Source organism: Gracilinanus agilis, chromosome 1 (genome assembly GCF_016433145.1).
Source record: "Gracilinanus agilis isolate LMUSP501 chromosome 1, AgileGrace, whole genome shotgun sequence".
Classification (NCBI taxonomy): domain Eukaryota; kingdom Metazoa; phylum Chordata; class Mammalia; order Didelphimorphia; family Didelphidae; genus Gracilinanus; species Gracilinanus agilis.
In genome coordinates, this window is record NC_058130.1 from 780598662 (window position 1) to 780615801 (window position 17140).

Sequence of the window (17140 nt, forward strand, 5' to 3'; positions counted from 1 at the left end):
CACTCACCAAGCACTTATTATGGTCTAACTATGACCCAGGCCCTGTGTTAAGCCCTGGAGGAAATAAGGCAAACATGGTCCCTGAGGAGTTCTCTGGGAAGTGCAGGGAGGTGGGGGCCTGAAATATGCAGGGGGTGTAAGAACAAAAAGTATTCAGAAAAATATGCTGTGGGTAAAAAATATATTTCATGTGGATAGACAGGAAGCTTAGCAACCAACTTCATGATCAAAACATCCATTCAAAAGAGCAGGTACATGACACAGAAGGCAGGAAGCCCCAAGTTAACTGTGGCTCATACTTACTAGCTATGTGACCTTGGCCCAGTCACTCTGCCCCTGGTCTGCCTCAATTTCCTTAACTAAAACCTCTTTCCCAAAGTTGTTACAGAATCAAATGAGATGATGCCTGTGAAGGGCTTCCCATAGCACCTGACACACAGTAAGTGCTTAATCAACATCTGTTTCCTTGTTTCCTTCCTCCCTCCCTATGGAAGGAGGCAGTAAGATCGGGGAGGGTACCTCCACAGGGCCAGGCCCCTGAACCCCTCAAGTTCCATCCTGGGGGTTGGGACCCTCCCTGCCCCATGGGCAGCTGCTAATGAACCCCTCCACCAAGGACTTCCTCTGCAGTGTTCTGATGAACTTCTCTGTGTTCAAATGGTTCCTCCAAGAACATCAGCTCCTTGAGGACAGAAGAAGTTGCTCAGGTAGTCTACGTTCTTCCAGCCCTAAGAACTTCAGGCAGGGCCAGGGGATGGATGGGGACAGGCCTGCCTGGGATACTACGGGCTGGGTCAAAGGAGAGGAGCTGGCTGCTCCCAGATTGCTGAGGACAAGTGGCTCACTCCTGCTTTAGGGTCTGTCTTCTCTGACATAGAAAAGGCTGACTGAAAAGCACTGAACTTTTAGACTGAAAAGCACAGGACAAAAGTTACCAATGGGGAACGCACTGCCAAGGGGCAGGGAAGATGGCACACGAGCACCTTGCTGCTCCTGATGAGTTAAAGACTAGAGGCCCAGGGACATCACAGCACTCGGGCCCCCTCTTTGGCAAAGCAATACTTTGACTCTTCCCCACTGTCTGGCCCCCTCTTGCCCCCTTCTCTCTTCTCCTTCCCTCTCAGCTGAGAATCTCCCCTCACGCTAAGGAATATCTTGCCCCTCCTCCTCCTCTTCAAGCTTTGTTAGCCACTCTGGCCTGCTGCCAGCCCATCTTGGATCCTTCTCTCATTCTCACATCTGTTCTCTCTTGGTTGTCCATCTCCTTTTACCACTAGCTCATCAAGTTCTGGCTCTTAAACCAGTCTCAGCCACTGTTGTACTGACACCTGTAGCTTCTGGGTTTAATTCCTATCCAATACCTAGTTCTAGTCAGGGGCCTGTGACTGCCCACTGGATATTTGGAAATGGATGCCAGAAGAGAACTCTGTCACCCCTATTTCTCTTCTTGCCCTATTGCTTCTGAGTGCCTAAAGCCCCATCCTTATCCCATAGGATCCCACTCTTCCATTCTCCTGGACTCCTCATTTTCTCATCCCATGGGCCCCAGCTGACTTGGGCTCATCACCTCTTAGCTGCCAATGGGATGGTCTTCAAGGGCATGCCCGACAGTGCCATGGTCCTCCTCAAACTACCACCTCCCTATCACCTCAAGGACCAAATAGAAACTGTCTGCTTTTTACAATTCTTCCCATTGTGGCTTCCTTTCCCTTTCCAGTCTGGTCTCTCCCATCTTCCTTGCTCCCTGCATTTTTCAGGCTACATCCCTGGCCTTCCTGGTTCTTCACTTCCTACCTCCATGCCTTTGAGAGCATTCTGAAACGAGGCTTTGTGTCCAAATGGGATATTCAGGGCCCCAAGTGGCTGAGGGATGGAAGCCTTGTGTCAGCCATGTCTGTGGACTGACCTGTCTTTGTTGATGGCATCCCCCGCGGGCTTCAAGCTTGATGCCACAGGCTCCAAGGAAGGCTTTGATGTGCCGAGGGAGTTGGTGGCATTGGAATCTAGTGCCAGGAGCTGCTGGTTACTTTGAGAAGACAGCATGGAGCCCGCCAGCGATCCCGAGAGAGGAATACTATTAAAGAAGGCTGTGGAGAAGTCCCTGCACAGAAACAGAATACGTCCCTTTAAGACCCAGCAGCAATGCTGGAACAAGCCCACTCTCCATCCTGTCTAGCATGAAAGGAACTCAGGTAGTGGGAACCTTTATTCAACCTGGTGTGACTCCTGAGCCTCAAGGAGCAGAGCCTGGTTTGGACATTCAGCCTCCCTGGATGGAACCATCACCGACCCCAGAAAGCTAAGAGGGAGCTGCCCGATAAAGGGGGCCCCCCCAAGCCTTTTCTCTGAGGGACCATATTTGCAGCTTAAAAGCTACCTCAGGCTTTACAAGATCCCACAGTCAGGCAAAAGGAGAGCAGAGGGATCTCTATTCCCACTTCATACCCAAAAAACTGAGGCAGAGAAAAATTCAGTGCCTTGTCAGTGGCCACACATGAGCACAAGCATGCATGTGCACACACACAATTAGGTCTCTCGACTTTTAGGCCTCCGAGTCAAAGACAACTCTGGGGGTATCCAACGAAGGTAATGCCTCCCAAGCCTCTTCCTGTGTCTCAAGGTAACCCAGGGTTCCTGAGAAGCTGGAAGGCCTCTGATCATAGGCACTGTCATCCCAAGCATGGGATCCCAAGAGGCAAACATGGATATCCATCCCAATGGGTGTAGGGAGCCTCCACGTGGATGAGGCCCAGGTTGGCCTGGGCTGCCTAGGCTAATCAGCCAGTGGAGTCAGCCTCCTTCACCTGCCATCCTGACAAGCAGCCAACAGGCCACATGAATGATGATGGCTCCAAGCCGTAATTGCACAAGCTACCACCTCCCCAGCCTCCTTATGCACACACTTGGGTCCAGGCTAACCAATCACCTTTCTGTCCTCACACACAATACTTTGTTTCTTATCTCTGGGCCTTTGTCCTGGCTCTCTCCCATGCCTGGAGTGGTCTCCCTCCTCACCATCGCCCATTGAATGACTAGTTTCCTTCAGGATTCAGCTCAGAGGGCTCCTCCCACTTAAAGTCTGCCCTGAGGTACCCCAAATGCCACTAACCTTCTGGTCAGAATGACCTTATTTATGCCCATTCTTTATCTGTTCCACACAGACTCTGTCCCTAAATGCCATCTTCCCTGAGGAATGCAAGCTCTCTCAGGGAAGGCCTCACCCTTTTCCTGTTTCTCTCCTGGGTACAAGTGCACAGAAGGCATCTAATGAATGCTTGTGGGCTGACCCACAGAGTCTTCAAACACTCATTAAACGCATACAGCGTATAGAGCCTGGCATGGCCTTGGGGACCAAAAAAAGGCAAGTCCTTGGTGCGACTGCCACATCTTGGCACAGAGAACTAGGAGCAAGGCCATGAGAAATGAGTGTCAAGAGTCAAGTCTAGAGTGATCAGGGAAATTCTTCCCCCATCCTACATCTGTCTGAGATCTCACCACAGAACTGCTTCAGATTTGGAAAGGGCTGGGGTCTGGACACCCCCAAAGCCCATGTTCTCCTCTCCAGAGTTTTCTAGCTTCCAAAAGGAAAATGGGCTTGTGGCCTAGCAAGGGCTCACAAGAGAAGACCATGAAACAAGGTCTTCATCTCATGAAAATGTCACCTTCAAGAGTCTAATAGAAGCTCTTTTCTGTGGGAAGCCTCTGTCTGGTCAAGGTGGAAAAGGAAGCCTTGGAGGGTCCCAGGCCTAGGGAGGACCTCTCAGCTACTGGAGCTTGGTCACCACCACCTGCAGGTCTGAGATGGTCTGGTCTACTCAGCAACCATTTCAAGAAAGAGAAACAAACAAGTTTCTTACCCTTTCCTACAGGAGCATGGGAGAACCTATAAACCAGCATGGGGCCCTAGGAATCAATGTTCTGGCCAGGAGGAGGCCACAGTGGGAGTCCTAGCTGGGCCATAACTGAGCCATGTAAAAATGGGAATAAATCCCGTTCCCACCCTAGGCTTCTGTGTCCTTCTCTAGAAAATAAAGGAGGGGAACACAAGATGACTTCTTAGCTCTGTCCTAGACTGGACATTCTACCTTTTATCATCCAAGGAAGATCCCTTCAAAATCTGACATTTTAGGCTAAAGCTGCTGGTCTTCCTCTCTGGCATTCTCTGTTCTCAGGTCCTTCCCTCTCCAACATTCCATGTTCTCAAGTCCCTTCTGTCTATGATGTTGTCCATTCTCTGACCCTTCCAGCCTGAACATTCTATAATGACGGCCTTGCTGGACAAGAGCAAGCATTCTCTATGGCAGGGTCTACTGCACAGTCACTAGCTTGAATTCTCTTCCTCCTGTCCCTCCCGACAAAGTAGGACTAGCCTGCACTCCCACTCAGGGGCCACCAGAGCACAAATGATGGCAGCTAAGCAGGTCAACAGGGTTTCCACCAGACAGCAGGGGGCCAGCCCCTGCCTCCCAAGGTCATGTACCCAGTGCCTAAAGGATCCTGGCAGCCCGACTCTGCTAGGGCAATGAGGAAGGATCTAACAGTGAAAAGCCCTGGAAGCTGGGCATGCCAGGGGAGTTGTTGAGGGTGAGTCCACTGGAGCCAGTCAGGTGTGTGAATACAACCTCATCCCATCGTAAAGAAAATCTGGCACTGCCCAGTAGTGAAAATCTGGCACTGCCCAGTCTGGCCTTAGAGCCAGTCTGGAGAGGTCACTGACGCTGCGGGGCCTTGAGAATGTCATATGATCTCTCTGAGCCTTGTCAAAGGGGCTTCGACCCTAAATCTCTACGTGATCTATTCCATAGGGTCCTTGTAAGGAAAGGCACTTCAGAAATAGGAATTTTTGGTCGTTGTCATCAGTATCCTTGAAAAGAAGGATCTCGAATTCTAGAGATGCAAACAGATGTCGCCTCCATGCTACAGACCCTCGTGAAGGGCACATTCCCTGGGACCGTCGTTGTGGAACCTGATCCAACACTGGCTGGGCTCTGTAAACCGCTGTGGGGGAAGCCAGGGCCCCAACCTTACTGCAGCAAGTCCGAACCACAGGCTCCCAGATTCTAGTCATGGACAGGAGGGTTCAGAGGGGAGCTCATTAGGCTTCTGCTCCTTTTCCTCTCCTTCCCTCTTACCTGTGCCAGCTGTCCTGCTCTACGTGTCTGAAGCGAGAAGGAAGCTGGCCAGTTCAGGACAGACTACTGGTCTGAAAGGAGGCCGAGCCTCCGAGGAGGAAATGGCAAATGCACACACATGCACACACACAGAGACCCCTTGATTTTGATGACAGCTTTGATCCATGCTTGGGTCAAAGTGTGGTTTCTATTCAGATCAAAGGTCCTATCAGGAAGAAAGACTTCTCAGTGCTCGGTGACGAGGAGGTGGGAGAACCTTCAAACAGGCCTCAATCAAGAAGGGTGGGATAAATTCACGGATGCCCTATTCACATCTGGCTACCATGCCAAGTCTGAGCCTGGCTGCTGGGGGTGGAGGTCTGAGATGGACATGTCAGAGCAGCTCTACAATGTCTCAGACAAAGGGTCATCCTGGCAGGCTCTGCCCGTACACCTTCCAGGATGGGGGACTCACAACCCGTGGAAGCTGTTGCCTCTGCTTTGAAACAACAGGGAAAAGACAAGGCTGTTCCACAGATCATTCCAGAATGAGAGTCCTTGGGGCACAGTCCCCTCCTGATCAGTCCTGAGGATGATGGGATATGATCCAGAAGTGGAAAGAGCATGATCAGGGCCCAGAGTTTTAATAGGGTTCCTAGTGGAGAGGGCACCAGGCTCAGCAATCCAAGACCTGGGTTTGTATTCTGGCTCAGTTAGCTACTGGTCCCTCGAATGGATGAAGGTCTTTGTCCATAGAAAGAGCCGCTGTTTCCTGCTCTGGGAAATAAGACAGGAAGACTAGATAACAGCTATGCTCCTGTCCCCCATTCTGGGATCCTGTGGCTACCATCAAAAATTAAGCAGAATAAAAGGCCTATGAGATGATGGCCACAAGGTCAAAGCAGATCCTTAGAATGAGGGAACAGCCAGTGTGGGAGGGAGTAAAGTGTGGGGGCCCTATCACCTCTCCAGGCTAAAGAATTCATCTGTCAATGGCAGGTTCAACTGAACCAAATCTGGGAAGCCGCCTTAAGTGATTTGTGTCGGGATCCAAGGCCTGTGCCCAAGAAAAATGGCTAGCAGAGAGGGAGGGTGCAGTGGGATCCAGGAGAGCACTTTCATCACATCGACAGCCTGAGGACTTTGAGAAGGCAATGCTGCATCCTCCAAGCAGACCCCTAATAGATCCGATTAAATCTTCCACAGGTAAAAGAAAAAAACCAAAACCTGGATGAGTACCCAGTGTCCAGCTGAGCTATACAGAGGGGCGTGATCCTCCTGCGGCCGTCGGCTGTCCGTGTTTCCACTTGCTTCTTTAAGAGATTCTGCCAAGGGAAAACATGCAAGTGAAATGGAATGCCCCCTTCTGCCAATCCCCAACAACTGCCCAAGCAGACGGACAGGACTGCCTTTTCTTCTGTCATCATGAGCAAACTGATTTGCTGACAAGTATCCCAGGTAAGTATGAGGGGCTACCACAGGGCTACGAACACTAGGCCACCAAGTCCAGGAAATCAACCTGACTAAAGCTTCAGCCATTCCTCCCAGGACTGTTAGGTAAACAGGAGGATTTACTAGGTGAACTGAAAAGAACAGTTCCAGGAGACGCTTTTGAGGTAAAAAGGTATGTTTTCAGAGAGACTTGGGAGGTTCTCCAAGGGGACTTATTTAGGAATAATAATATTATTTCCTTTTCCTAACTTCTTAGCTTAACCCAGAAAGCAAGTGAGGTGGCTGAGTGTGAGGTCCTTTGAGATCGGGGATTCTTGCAATGGGATCTGTGACTCCCGTCTTTTCAGCAATCCTTACACAGTGCTACCTTGACAGCAGGGGTCACACCTTGGGAATTCAACATGTTTTCTCTTAAGATATTATTTAAGATATTTAAAAACCCTGACTCTGAGGAGGGGTCCAGACCATAAAAATGGTTAAGTAACTCCTGTCCCAGATGAAGACAGACAACAAAGGACATACCAATCAGTGAGGAAGGAATGGGAATGAGTCAGCCACAGGTGGGTGCATTCCTTTCTTCTTCTGTCACTGGCCCCATCAATCCCCCAAACTCTCTTTGACTCATCTTCCTCCATCAAGCCCTATTAGGCTGTCAGTACACTCCCACTGCTGCTTTGGCCTCCCCGGGCCAGGCCTTTTAGACCTTTGGGGCTGGGCTATCTCATCTTTGCTAGCATTCCTGACCCGAGACTTCCCCACCTTGGCCTCCTCATCTGCCTCAGACAGTCATCCTCCTCGTCCCCCCTCTTGATCATTGCCGCCTTTCAAGGTCCAGCTCCCAGGCTGTCCAGGCAGCCCTGCCTCAACATGCTTCACTTTGGGATCAATGCAGATCCCAATGATAGAGGCAGTGAGCTCCAGGATTCAGCCCTCAATCCTTGGCCAGCTCAGATCATTCTCTCTGGTATGGTTTGATCTCTCAGGAGAAAGGAAGCTCCCCAAGGGCAGGGCCCACCACATGCCTGGCACAGACATGAACCCCTGAGGATTGGCCTGAAGACAGAAGAAGCTTAAGTCACACCTCTGTTGGCCGGGCCTGGTCCTCACTCTACTGGGACTTGGGGTGAGACCCACCTTTCTGATGTCCTCTAGGCTCTCCCCATTCACCATGCTGGCCACTTTGGGGTTGGAGCCAGCTTCCCGGGACGCTGCATTCTTGTGACCCAGTTGCTGCTGCTGCCTCTGCTGGTACTTGAGCATCTCGGGGTTCTCAATTATGGTGGTGGGGAGCTGAGCTTCCGTCATCACCGCAAGGCTCTTCCCGTAGGTGGACTGATGAATGTGGCTCTGAAAACAAAAAGAAGCTTCAACAAGTAAGGGCCCAGCATCAGTGTCCCCACCTCAAGGGCTATTTCAAACTGAGATGGCCACATCTGAAGGAGCTGCTTCCAACTGAACACTTAGACAAGGCTTTTCTGCCCAACCACTGGGGTAAGGAAACTGAGGCTCAGAGAGAGGGAATTTGCCCAAGGTCACAGAGTGAGTTGACCCTGTCACAGCCTGCCTCTCTCCATGTATAATCAGGAATACAAAGCTCTGTTACTGCTATTGAGAGGAGAAATAGAGCCCAGAGCACTCTGGGTCAGCTTCTGCAGGGGACCCATCATAGAAGCCTCCCGAGGCCACGGGCCTGCTAGCCCTGCCTCTTCCAGCCTACCTACAGACTAGACCCTGGCAGGTGGGTGAGTTTGGGTGCTACCAGTCTCTCCTTTCTTCTTGGATGCCATGAACCCTTATGGTCTTTCCCCCTTCCTCTAATCAAAAGCCACCACCTTGGAGGCTCTGACATATTCCTGTCCGCTAAGGTCTAATTAATAGAGCAGGCTCAACAAAGGATGCCTCTCCCAACGCAAGTTCCCCTGAGCAGAGGATGAGGCTTAAAGTGACTCTGCAGGGGCCCAAAGATCTGGGTGGGAAAGCATCTCTGGAGCTGAGGGTAGATGTCCTAGGAGTCTTGGGCCTGTCCCCTCAATGAGCCCATTAAAACCAGCTTGAAGAGGGGCTCCAAGGAGTGGCAGACTTACAAGGAGATTTCTCTGAACTACATTCAAGGAGTAGTCACCCACCAAAGACCTAGCAGTCTGCTCCTTGCCAGAGAGAGGGGAGCCTGGGTTCTCAAAGGCTCTGGCTTGACTGGTCTGCGTCTGACCTCTCCAAATACACAGGTGGGAGAGAAAAGAGAAGCCCCCTTTCTCTGTGGGGAGGAGGGGCTAGCAGAGACAGAGCAGTCTCGGGGTATCTGGCATAGCCAATGTACTGGAGAGTTTTGTTCAACTTTCTCTCTTTCCCCCCCTTAATCCTTACCTTCTGTCTTAGAATTGATACTAAGTTTTAGTTCTAGAGCAGAAGAACAGTAAGGGCTAGGCAATGGGGTTAAGTGACTTGGCCAGGGTCACACAGGAAAGAAGTGCTTGAGATCACATTGGAACCCAGGACCTCCCATCTCCAAGTTAAGAGATCTATCCCCTGAGCCACCGAGCCACTCTGCTTTTTCTCCTTCTTTAATCTTTGTTATGAGAGTTCTTTGGGAGGAGGAGGAAGAGTGAATAGGGAAAGTAGTAGATGTAAAATCAAAACATATTTAGGAAATCTGGGGGGAATACAAGTTCCTTGAGAGCAAGCATCACACTCTCCTTGTGTCTTGCCTCACATAGAACTCCTCCTGCAGGAAGACAGTCTCTTAGATGGGCAACTGCCACTTCCAAGTAGGAAAAAGCACATGTGAGAGAGGAGGAGGATGGAGACTAAGCCAGGAGAAGGCTTCTTTATTGGCTTTTTCCCCCTGAGATGCTGGGTGGTCTGTGATCCCAGGGCAAGGTATGGTGCTTAGGGGAGCCTGAGCTCCAGCAGGCTGAGTGTCCCCCAGGTGAGAATGAGACAAAAAAAATGGGGCCAACTCAGTACCTTCTCCTCCTCGCTCAGGGGATCCCCAAGTTCATCTTGGGAGAAATCCAAGAAGGCCACAGAGCCGTCCATAGAGCACACCAAGATGCCGAGTCCATTTAGAGTCCTGCAAAGGAATCAGAGTCATAGACTCTTCCTTGAGTCGTCAGCCCCTCACCTAATGAGAAGCTACCTGACAGCAATGAGGTCGCCCACCCCCAGGCAGCCTGAAGGCCTTGGAGGAGCTACCAGGGTGGGATGTGAGGCTTTGCCAAGACTTCACTGATCTTGCCTTGCTGGATCCCAACCATAGTCCTGGGAGTCCCATGGATTGGGAACCCTATTTTACAGATGATCAAACAGCCTCAGAAGCCAGGGGATTTTACCACCCATTTCAGCATGCTTAGTAAGTCGAGGCAGGACTTTCTTGACTCCAAATCTGGGAGTCTAAGAACTCCAGGATCTTTGGTCATCCTCCTTTTTCAGAGGCTGAGGGGGTCCCCAGGGAGCCAGGACAGAGCTCTTTTTTGTGGCTGCTCCCCCCACCATCCCTGCCATGCAGACACTAGACTCGAGGTCGGGTACACAATGGCATTCCAGGAGTCTCACAGTAAATCAGTCTTGTTATATAGTGTGCCCTTCTCTGTGAGTCAGATGGCAGCCTGGGTGTATGCCAGGATTGTCACCAAGCACATAAAGCCTGGCCCCTGGGGCTCCCCAACCTAGAGGAGCCAACAAGCTATGCCTGAACAGTGGAGCTCGGGGCAGAGCGCTGCATAGTCAGATCACATGAATGTCTGCAGAGGAAGAACATCCATCTTACCAAGAGATGTCCATGATCGACTTGTCGAATAGCTCATGGATGACCACTAGGGGCCGCTTCAGACACGTGAGCTGGCAGGAGAGGAAGAGAGAATTGAGGGAGACCAGGAAGGGGAGAAATCCCCAGGCTATCTCTCACCTCCAGGGCAGGGGAAGCGCCAAGAATAAGAATGAGGGGAGCTGGCGGTGGCATCTCCCGGGAGCCTCTGGGCACACAGTTGGGTCTGAGTCCAGTGGTGCCCTCTCTGCCCACTACTAGACAAATCCTCATTCTTTCAGTCACCAAGAAACCAGGGCCCAGAAATGAAAGGATTCTGTTAGTGCTGAGGTCACCCTTGCCAATGCAGGGGATTGCCACCTGCCCAAGCTGGGCAGCAGGGGGATGGCAAATCCAGGTGTTGCTGACCCCGAGCCTGGCTCTCCAGGGGCTGTGCCATGCAGCCTTGACAGCAAGGTTGCCAGGTATCAGTGAATGTGAGGGGAGCACCAGCCTTGTAGGGAGGGAAGATCATCTGACCCTGACCAGCCAAGTGACTCTGGATAAGTCACTGAGTCTCTCAGGGCCTCAGTTTCCTCAACTGTAAAAGGACAGCTAGACTAGATGGCTTCTAAAGGCCCTGCCAGCACTAGAGCCAAAGTCATCATACACTGAGTCTCTCCATGGTGCCCAGCGGTGCTACAATGACACACTCTTGATGGGCTTTTAACTGAGTTAAACATAAAAAAAGGTCCCAAGAAGCTGAATCCAGAGCCCATTCCCTTCCCGTGGCTCTGTTGGGCATGGAGGGACAGGCCAGAGAGCAGGGCTGTTCATTCTCCACACCGGCAAACCTCATACTGGTTAATGCCTCCAAGGTGCAAGATTGCCTACAGCACCTGCGATCTGAAGCCTGAAGACTTGAACTGGCCAAAAGTCGCCTGGAGCAGGCAGCAGAGCCAAGACCGAAGCCCTCTGGGCAAACACCTTCCTCTTTACTTCTTTTTGCCACCATCCACACAGCTCCTCCAGACCACCTCAACATCCTCAGGTCTCCTGTGGCTCCCTTGCCTCCTCTCCCTCAGCCAAGAACCAGGAGAATTTCATATTTTACAGAAAAAATGGCAATTGGCCATGAGCTCTCTTCCCTGTTCCTCATCTCACTCAGACCTCCTTGGCTTCCTCTAAATCTCAACTCAAATCTTGCCTTCTCCAGGAAGCCTTCCCATCTTCATTCCAGGGCCTTCTCCCTGTCTAGGGCTGGCTTGTCCAAGCTCACACACAGTACAGGTAACTATGTCTGGAGCCATTTGCCTGTTATCTCCCCCACTAGCCTGGGGGCGACCTCTATATTCGGGTCGGCCACTCACAGGGCCTGGCCCACAGCAGGAGCCCAATCAATGGTCATGGTCTAGTCAGACTTCCCTGTGGGAAGAGAGGGGGCCTTCTGATGCCAGCCCTCAAACCCTGGTGCATATCACAGCCCGCACTCAGCTACCTCCCAAGAGCCCACCTGAATTGGCCTGTGTTCTCAGCAGCAGGCCATGCCAATGTTCATGCCACTGCCCCTTAGGTTGGCTCCTTGAGATTGTGTTAACGGAAAGGGTACGTCCAAGGCGATGAGGGTTCCCCAAAAGCCATAGTGACTTCTCCTGGCTTACTTGGGCACTCAAAAAGTCAACTGGACCAGAGGAAAACATAGAGCAGTGTCCGAAGCACAAGGCTTCTCTTTTCCTCTTGTGGGGGTGATAGAAAAGGAGGCTTGGCAGACAGCTGGGAGCAGAGGGCCCATCAGCCTCACCAGGGGGACCAGAGCCTCACTCCCTAGCCCAGGCTACCTCATGGATCCCTTTCGGGACAGCCCAGGAGAGGCAGCACAACCCATAGAAAAGATGCTGGGGCTGGGTTCAGAAGCCCCGGGTTAGAATCTCAATTCTGTCACTATCTGTGTGACCCTGATAAGACACTCAATATAGAGGGCCCTCCTGTTCCAGGTGCAGGTCTCGCCTCCCAGCCCCAGCCAGCCCCAGCCTCTGGCGACTCACCCAGACAGAGAGGGACCGATCCTTGCTGCCGACGGCACAGCAGCAATACGGGCAGCTTGGCTTGGTTGAGCTCCCATTCTTCTGCTTCTTCTTGAAGATTTTGGGATTGAATTTCTGGATCCAAACATAAAAAAAAAAGACCCCCAGTAAGCACCTGTCCCAAAGACACTTAAATACCAGTTAACTCTTCATCTTCCCGGGCCCCTGAGGCCTGTCAGAGGCAATACCCACATCCTTGAAAGTCCTACTGGACCAATGCATGCATGGGCAGCCCGTTCTACTAATGAGATTTATGGGAAGGGGCATTCCTTTGATCCCCCAAGGCCCTGGCTGGGCAGGTGAGAGGGTGCCCTCTAGCCATGGCCCATGCCAGTTGCCCTGGACTGCCAGCAGGAACAAACACCTTGTCTCCAAACCAACCAGGGAATTTCATAGTCCTAAAGGCCATGCCTAGACTCCTACTCTTTTGAAGTTCTCAGCCCCATCTCAAAGAGTCTGACCCTCTGCTGCCATGCTGCCTACAGCACCCTCAAAAGAAGTGCCATGGTGCTGATGAGATCTGGGCAAAGCCTTCCCCACACCCTGAGGTGGGCAGCACATTCATGCTACAGAGGAGGCTGGGGACCCCGAGCATGCTCATATCCAAGGACTACAAGATTTGCTAAAATTGGGAAGAGAAAGGTTGAAAGAGAGGGGTGACTACTTTGGGACACCAGATGAAGGGCGAAGGTTTCTAGAGTCCAGAGCAAGCACAGAGCAGGTAAATCAAGCCTGAGGGTTAAGTCAAAGGGACAGGGGGTCCCCGTTCTTGTGCTGAGCCACACCCAAGGTCAGGATGCTCAGTTCTCCTAGCCAGATTTCCCCTACCAGTTGGGGTTTCCATCCTTATATTGCCTCCTTATATTCCAACAACTGCCTCCTTATAATCAATCCTATAGAGATGGGGATGGCCCCCTATCCTGTAGTTTGGTTGCTATCTAGGTCCGCTGTGGCACAGATGGGGCTAGGGGAAGAGATGTAGCCAGTCCCTGGGCACCACGCCAGGGCACAATTTGGACCTAAAGTCTGCCCTCTTCCCTCCATGGCTGGCTGGGTGCTGCCTCTCATTCTGCCCTGGGATCTGGGTGCTCTTTCCCACTCAGGTAGTCTCCCCTGCAGGCCTAGTAATTTCCCTTAATCATCAGCACTGAAACTGGACTGCTTCCAAAAGGCTGCATTCAGCAGCAGAAGTCTGGTAGAGAAGAAAATTGGCCCTTGGCAATGTCTCGCTCTATGGGAGCATTCTCTCTGAAACACCCCTGGCTCCATTTCTTTCCTTCTCTCCAACACTTCTGTAGCACCCTGAGGTGGACAAAGCATTTTTCAGTTGTGGTCCCATGGAAGCTGTAGTCACCCACCTGCATCCCACTGTGGCTGGAGCCATTTCTCAACACCAGGGCAAACTCACCACCACCGTTACTGCCTTCCGATGGCCCACAAAGTCCATGTTGGTTTTCCAGCCATCCCTCTCAATGATCTGAGCAGTAGGTCCTGAATTATTCATGGCATGAGCAGAGACCAGATAGTGTCCATCAGGCGACCAGCTGAGACGTAAAACGTGGGTCGTCCCTCCACACTGCCGAGAAAGATAGAAGAGAGCCTTTAAGGCAACAGGCCACAGTAAGCCACCCCCTACTGCGGCTCCCTGTGGGGAGCACACACGAAAGACAAAAGGAGGCCCCTGATGCTGCAGCCATCTCCTTGTGGGGCTCACCTAGCAGGGATTTAATAAACATACCTGGAGCCTGACTCTGGAAGAGGGGGGCAATCAGCCAGGGCAACTTAAAGCAGTCAACATTGTTAAACACGAACGCTGTTCAAGACATCACTACCCTACAGCCAACACCTGTCATGTGAGCTCAGGATGGCACAACAGGGAAGCAGGGCAGCAGCTAGGATCACCTGGCACATCCCTAAAGTCCAAGTCCTATCTGGCAGTGGACGAGAGAGCTATCGAAGCAGACAAGAGGGAAGGCAAAGATCCAGGCTGGTAGAGATGACGGCAGAGGAAGCACCAGTCACCACTCTGTCCAGGCACTAAGATTTTAGGGATCAGTTGAACTGCTGGGCCCAGGTTGTGGGCGAGAGGGCATGATGTGGGCAGGCAGAGGCGAGGACATCTGCACTTCCCACAGAATACGAACATGGAATATGCATCATGTCATTTCTTTTCCCAATCACTTCAGGGTATTCCTCTAAAATACCAATAAGGCTAGGATTTTAGAGCTGAAAAAGGCCTTGGAAGTCAGGGAGCCCAGGACAATGCTCAAAGTTACACCGTTCATAATGGTAGCCCCAGAAAGAGCAATGGGGGCTTATGGATGAGCCTGGACAGGGAGGGCTACAGTCGGTTCCAGGGGTGGCGATAATGAATACAAAGGCAGAGAGGAGGAGAATGCAGGACAAGATCCAGGACTAGAGACCAGCCAAGCCCATCTGCCTGGAGCATGACTTCTGGAAAAGGCTACAAAGGGAGGTACAGCCTGACTGGAGAGGATTCCGAATGTCAGAGAAAGGAGCCCATATTTTCATCTGTGACCATAGGAATCTCTGCAGACATGACAGAGAAGGTCAGGAAGCCACTCATGGACCCAACAACATAGCGGGGGCAGAGCTCGGACCACACAGTCTCTACCTCATCAAAGGGTTTGGTGATGCTTGTTTCCAGTTGCCAGTCCATGGTTCTCCACACTTTCAAACTACGGTCATCAGCCTGAGAAGCAATATACTTCCCAACAGGATCCCAGGTCAGCCCTTTCACCAAACCAGAATGGCCCCGTAAAGTGGCAAGAATTTCTATGAAACAAGACAAAATCAGGAAACTGTGAAAAGCCAAACCTAGCTGACTGAGTATGAAGTCTCAGGAAAGAAGACTATTTAGTAAAGTGAGGTGAAGCTAAGACCCCGAGCCCCACAACTAAGGCCCCAGCTCCTCTGAAGTCAGAGCTCCCAGGAGAGCAGGCTAACAGCAAACCAATCTGATCCCCTCAGTAAGGGCAGAGGGTGTCCAAATGTGCTGTCCACCTGGGATGATGGAACCAGAGAGCTGGTACTGACTGAGAGAGCAATTATGGAAGCATCCCCAAAGTGGGGCTGGTGACACTGCTGCCTGCAGGCTACCTTGTGGCCTAGGAGAGCCAGGCCCTGACCAGCTTCTAGCTCTGATCATCTCCTATGGGATCAAGGCTTCTCAGAGCCAGGAGATAAACAGCAGGGCGGCCCATCAAGGATAAGACTGAGCTAAGAGCTAGTCAGCAATCCTTCCCCACCTCTCTTGGCACCATTCTGGCCAGGGCTGCTTCCTTTCTCTGGGAGCTGCTTATAGAGCTGAATGGATGCATGAAGAGCCCAGGATTGGGCCCTGCTGTGTCAGGCATACACCTAAGGCTGCATAGGGCCCCTTCTCCTTTCTAGTGAAATGGGACCACCTCAGAAACTCAAGAGTCTTGAGGCAGAGCAGCCAACAGAAATACTTGTTCCTCTCTCCCACCTTAGCACAGAGAAGGGTTGAGCAAAAGTTTCATACCTGGAAATTTCACAGCATTCCAGATGACAACAGTGTTATCCACACTGCAGGACGCGAGCCAGGCATCATGAGGAGACCAAGCAACATCCATCACGTCTAGAAAGAAGACAGGATGGGGTCACAATTCCCTGGCAGTGTCCCAAACCAAGGTCAAAGAGCATAGCTCCCTCCAGGTCCATGAGGATCGTGTCTAATCACATACAGAATTGGCCAGAGCTGGAAACTCTGCCCATCATGTGGCATGCTCAGGGAGGAAGGTGCATGGCCGGTAGTGAACCCCTGGCTCCCAGTGCTGGGCACTCTTGCCATTGACCCCTTGATTTAAAAGCTAATTTGGAACCACTGGACAGATCAATCTGATGCCAAAGAAAAGTATCTTACCACAAACTTAGAAATGGAAAAGATCCCATCTGTGACCCACACAAGACCCACGAGTGCCTGGCTACACATCCTCTTCCCTAACACTGACTAAAGCTAGACTCCTCATGCTGGCCTTCAAGGCCCCCCACGAGCTGCCTCCAGGCTGCCTTTCCAGTTATCTGCTCTAGCTGACTCAATTTGCCCCCACCTTTGCCCATGTGTGTTGCTTCGCAGGCTGCCCTTTCCACCTGAAATCCTCCCCAGCCTTCAAAGATTTGATCAGATGGTGGCACCACCTTTAGGAGGCTCTCTTGGGCTTCTTCCCATTGGAAAGTCACCTCTCCTTCCTGAAGGTTCTCCTAACCTTCTGGTTAGGGCACTTAGTCAAGGCAAATGGGAACTGAGCTCAGAGGGGCCTCCATCCAGAAACCTGGTGCTTTTTGAGAGCAGTTCCCGCACCCAGAACTGAGCCTGCAGAGAGGAACTGTAGTATTGTGGAAGGTAGACAAAATGCTGGCCAATGTAGTAAAGGGGACAGTGCAGAGGCCCAGGCCAACCACGCCAAACAGACAGGCAAACAGGCATTTAGTGGAAATGGGGAGCTTCCTGACCACGAGCCATTGTTCCTGGATCTTCTCCCGGGGATTAGACAGTGTACGCAGTGGGAGGCCACTTGTATCTGGTGCAGTACAACTAGGAAGCCCATCTCAGAGGTGGAGCTCAGTGATCAGGGACAACCACTCAGAGCCATAACTCACACTGTGATCATGCTGTGAAGGTTTCTCACAATCACCCCATTTCACATATGCATAAAACTGAGGCTCAAAAAGAGGATGTTGACTTGCCCAAGCTCTCTCCAAAGAAT

At 51.6% G+C, this 17140-nt stretch overlaps 1 protein-coding gene across 1 annotated transcript in view; it reads right to left on the minus strand.

Moving 5' to 3' along the window:
* The window catches only part of LOC123245577 (protein HIRA), a 50090-nt gene that overhangs the window by 20896 nt on the left and 12054 nt on the right, over positions 1 to 17140 (minus strand). Inside the window, exons 5-13 of the mRNA XM_044674527.1 lie at positions 15916 to 16011; positions 15025 to 15185; positions 13798 to 13965; positions 12351 to 12464; positions 10330 to 10400; positions 9528 to 9633; positions 7698 to 7910; positions 6351 to 6436; positions 1907 to 2101 (exon numbers count right to left, since the gene is read on the minus strand). Coding sequence (XP_044530462.1) covers positions 1907 to 2101; positions 6351 to 6436; positions 7698 to 7910; positions 9528 to 9633; positions 10330 to 10400; positions 12351 to 12464; positions 13798 to 13965; positions 15025 to 15185; positions 15916 to 16011 — 1210 coding nt within the window. The remainder of the gene's footprint in view (positions 1 to 1906; positions 2102 to 6350; positions 6437 to 7697; positions 7911 to 9527; positions 9634 to 10329; positions 10401 to 12350; positions 12465 to 13797; positions 13966 to 15024; positions 15186 to 15915; positions 16012 to 17140) is intronic.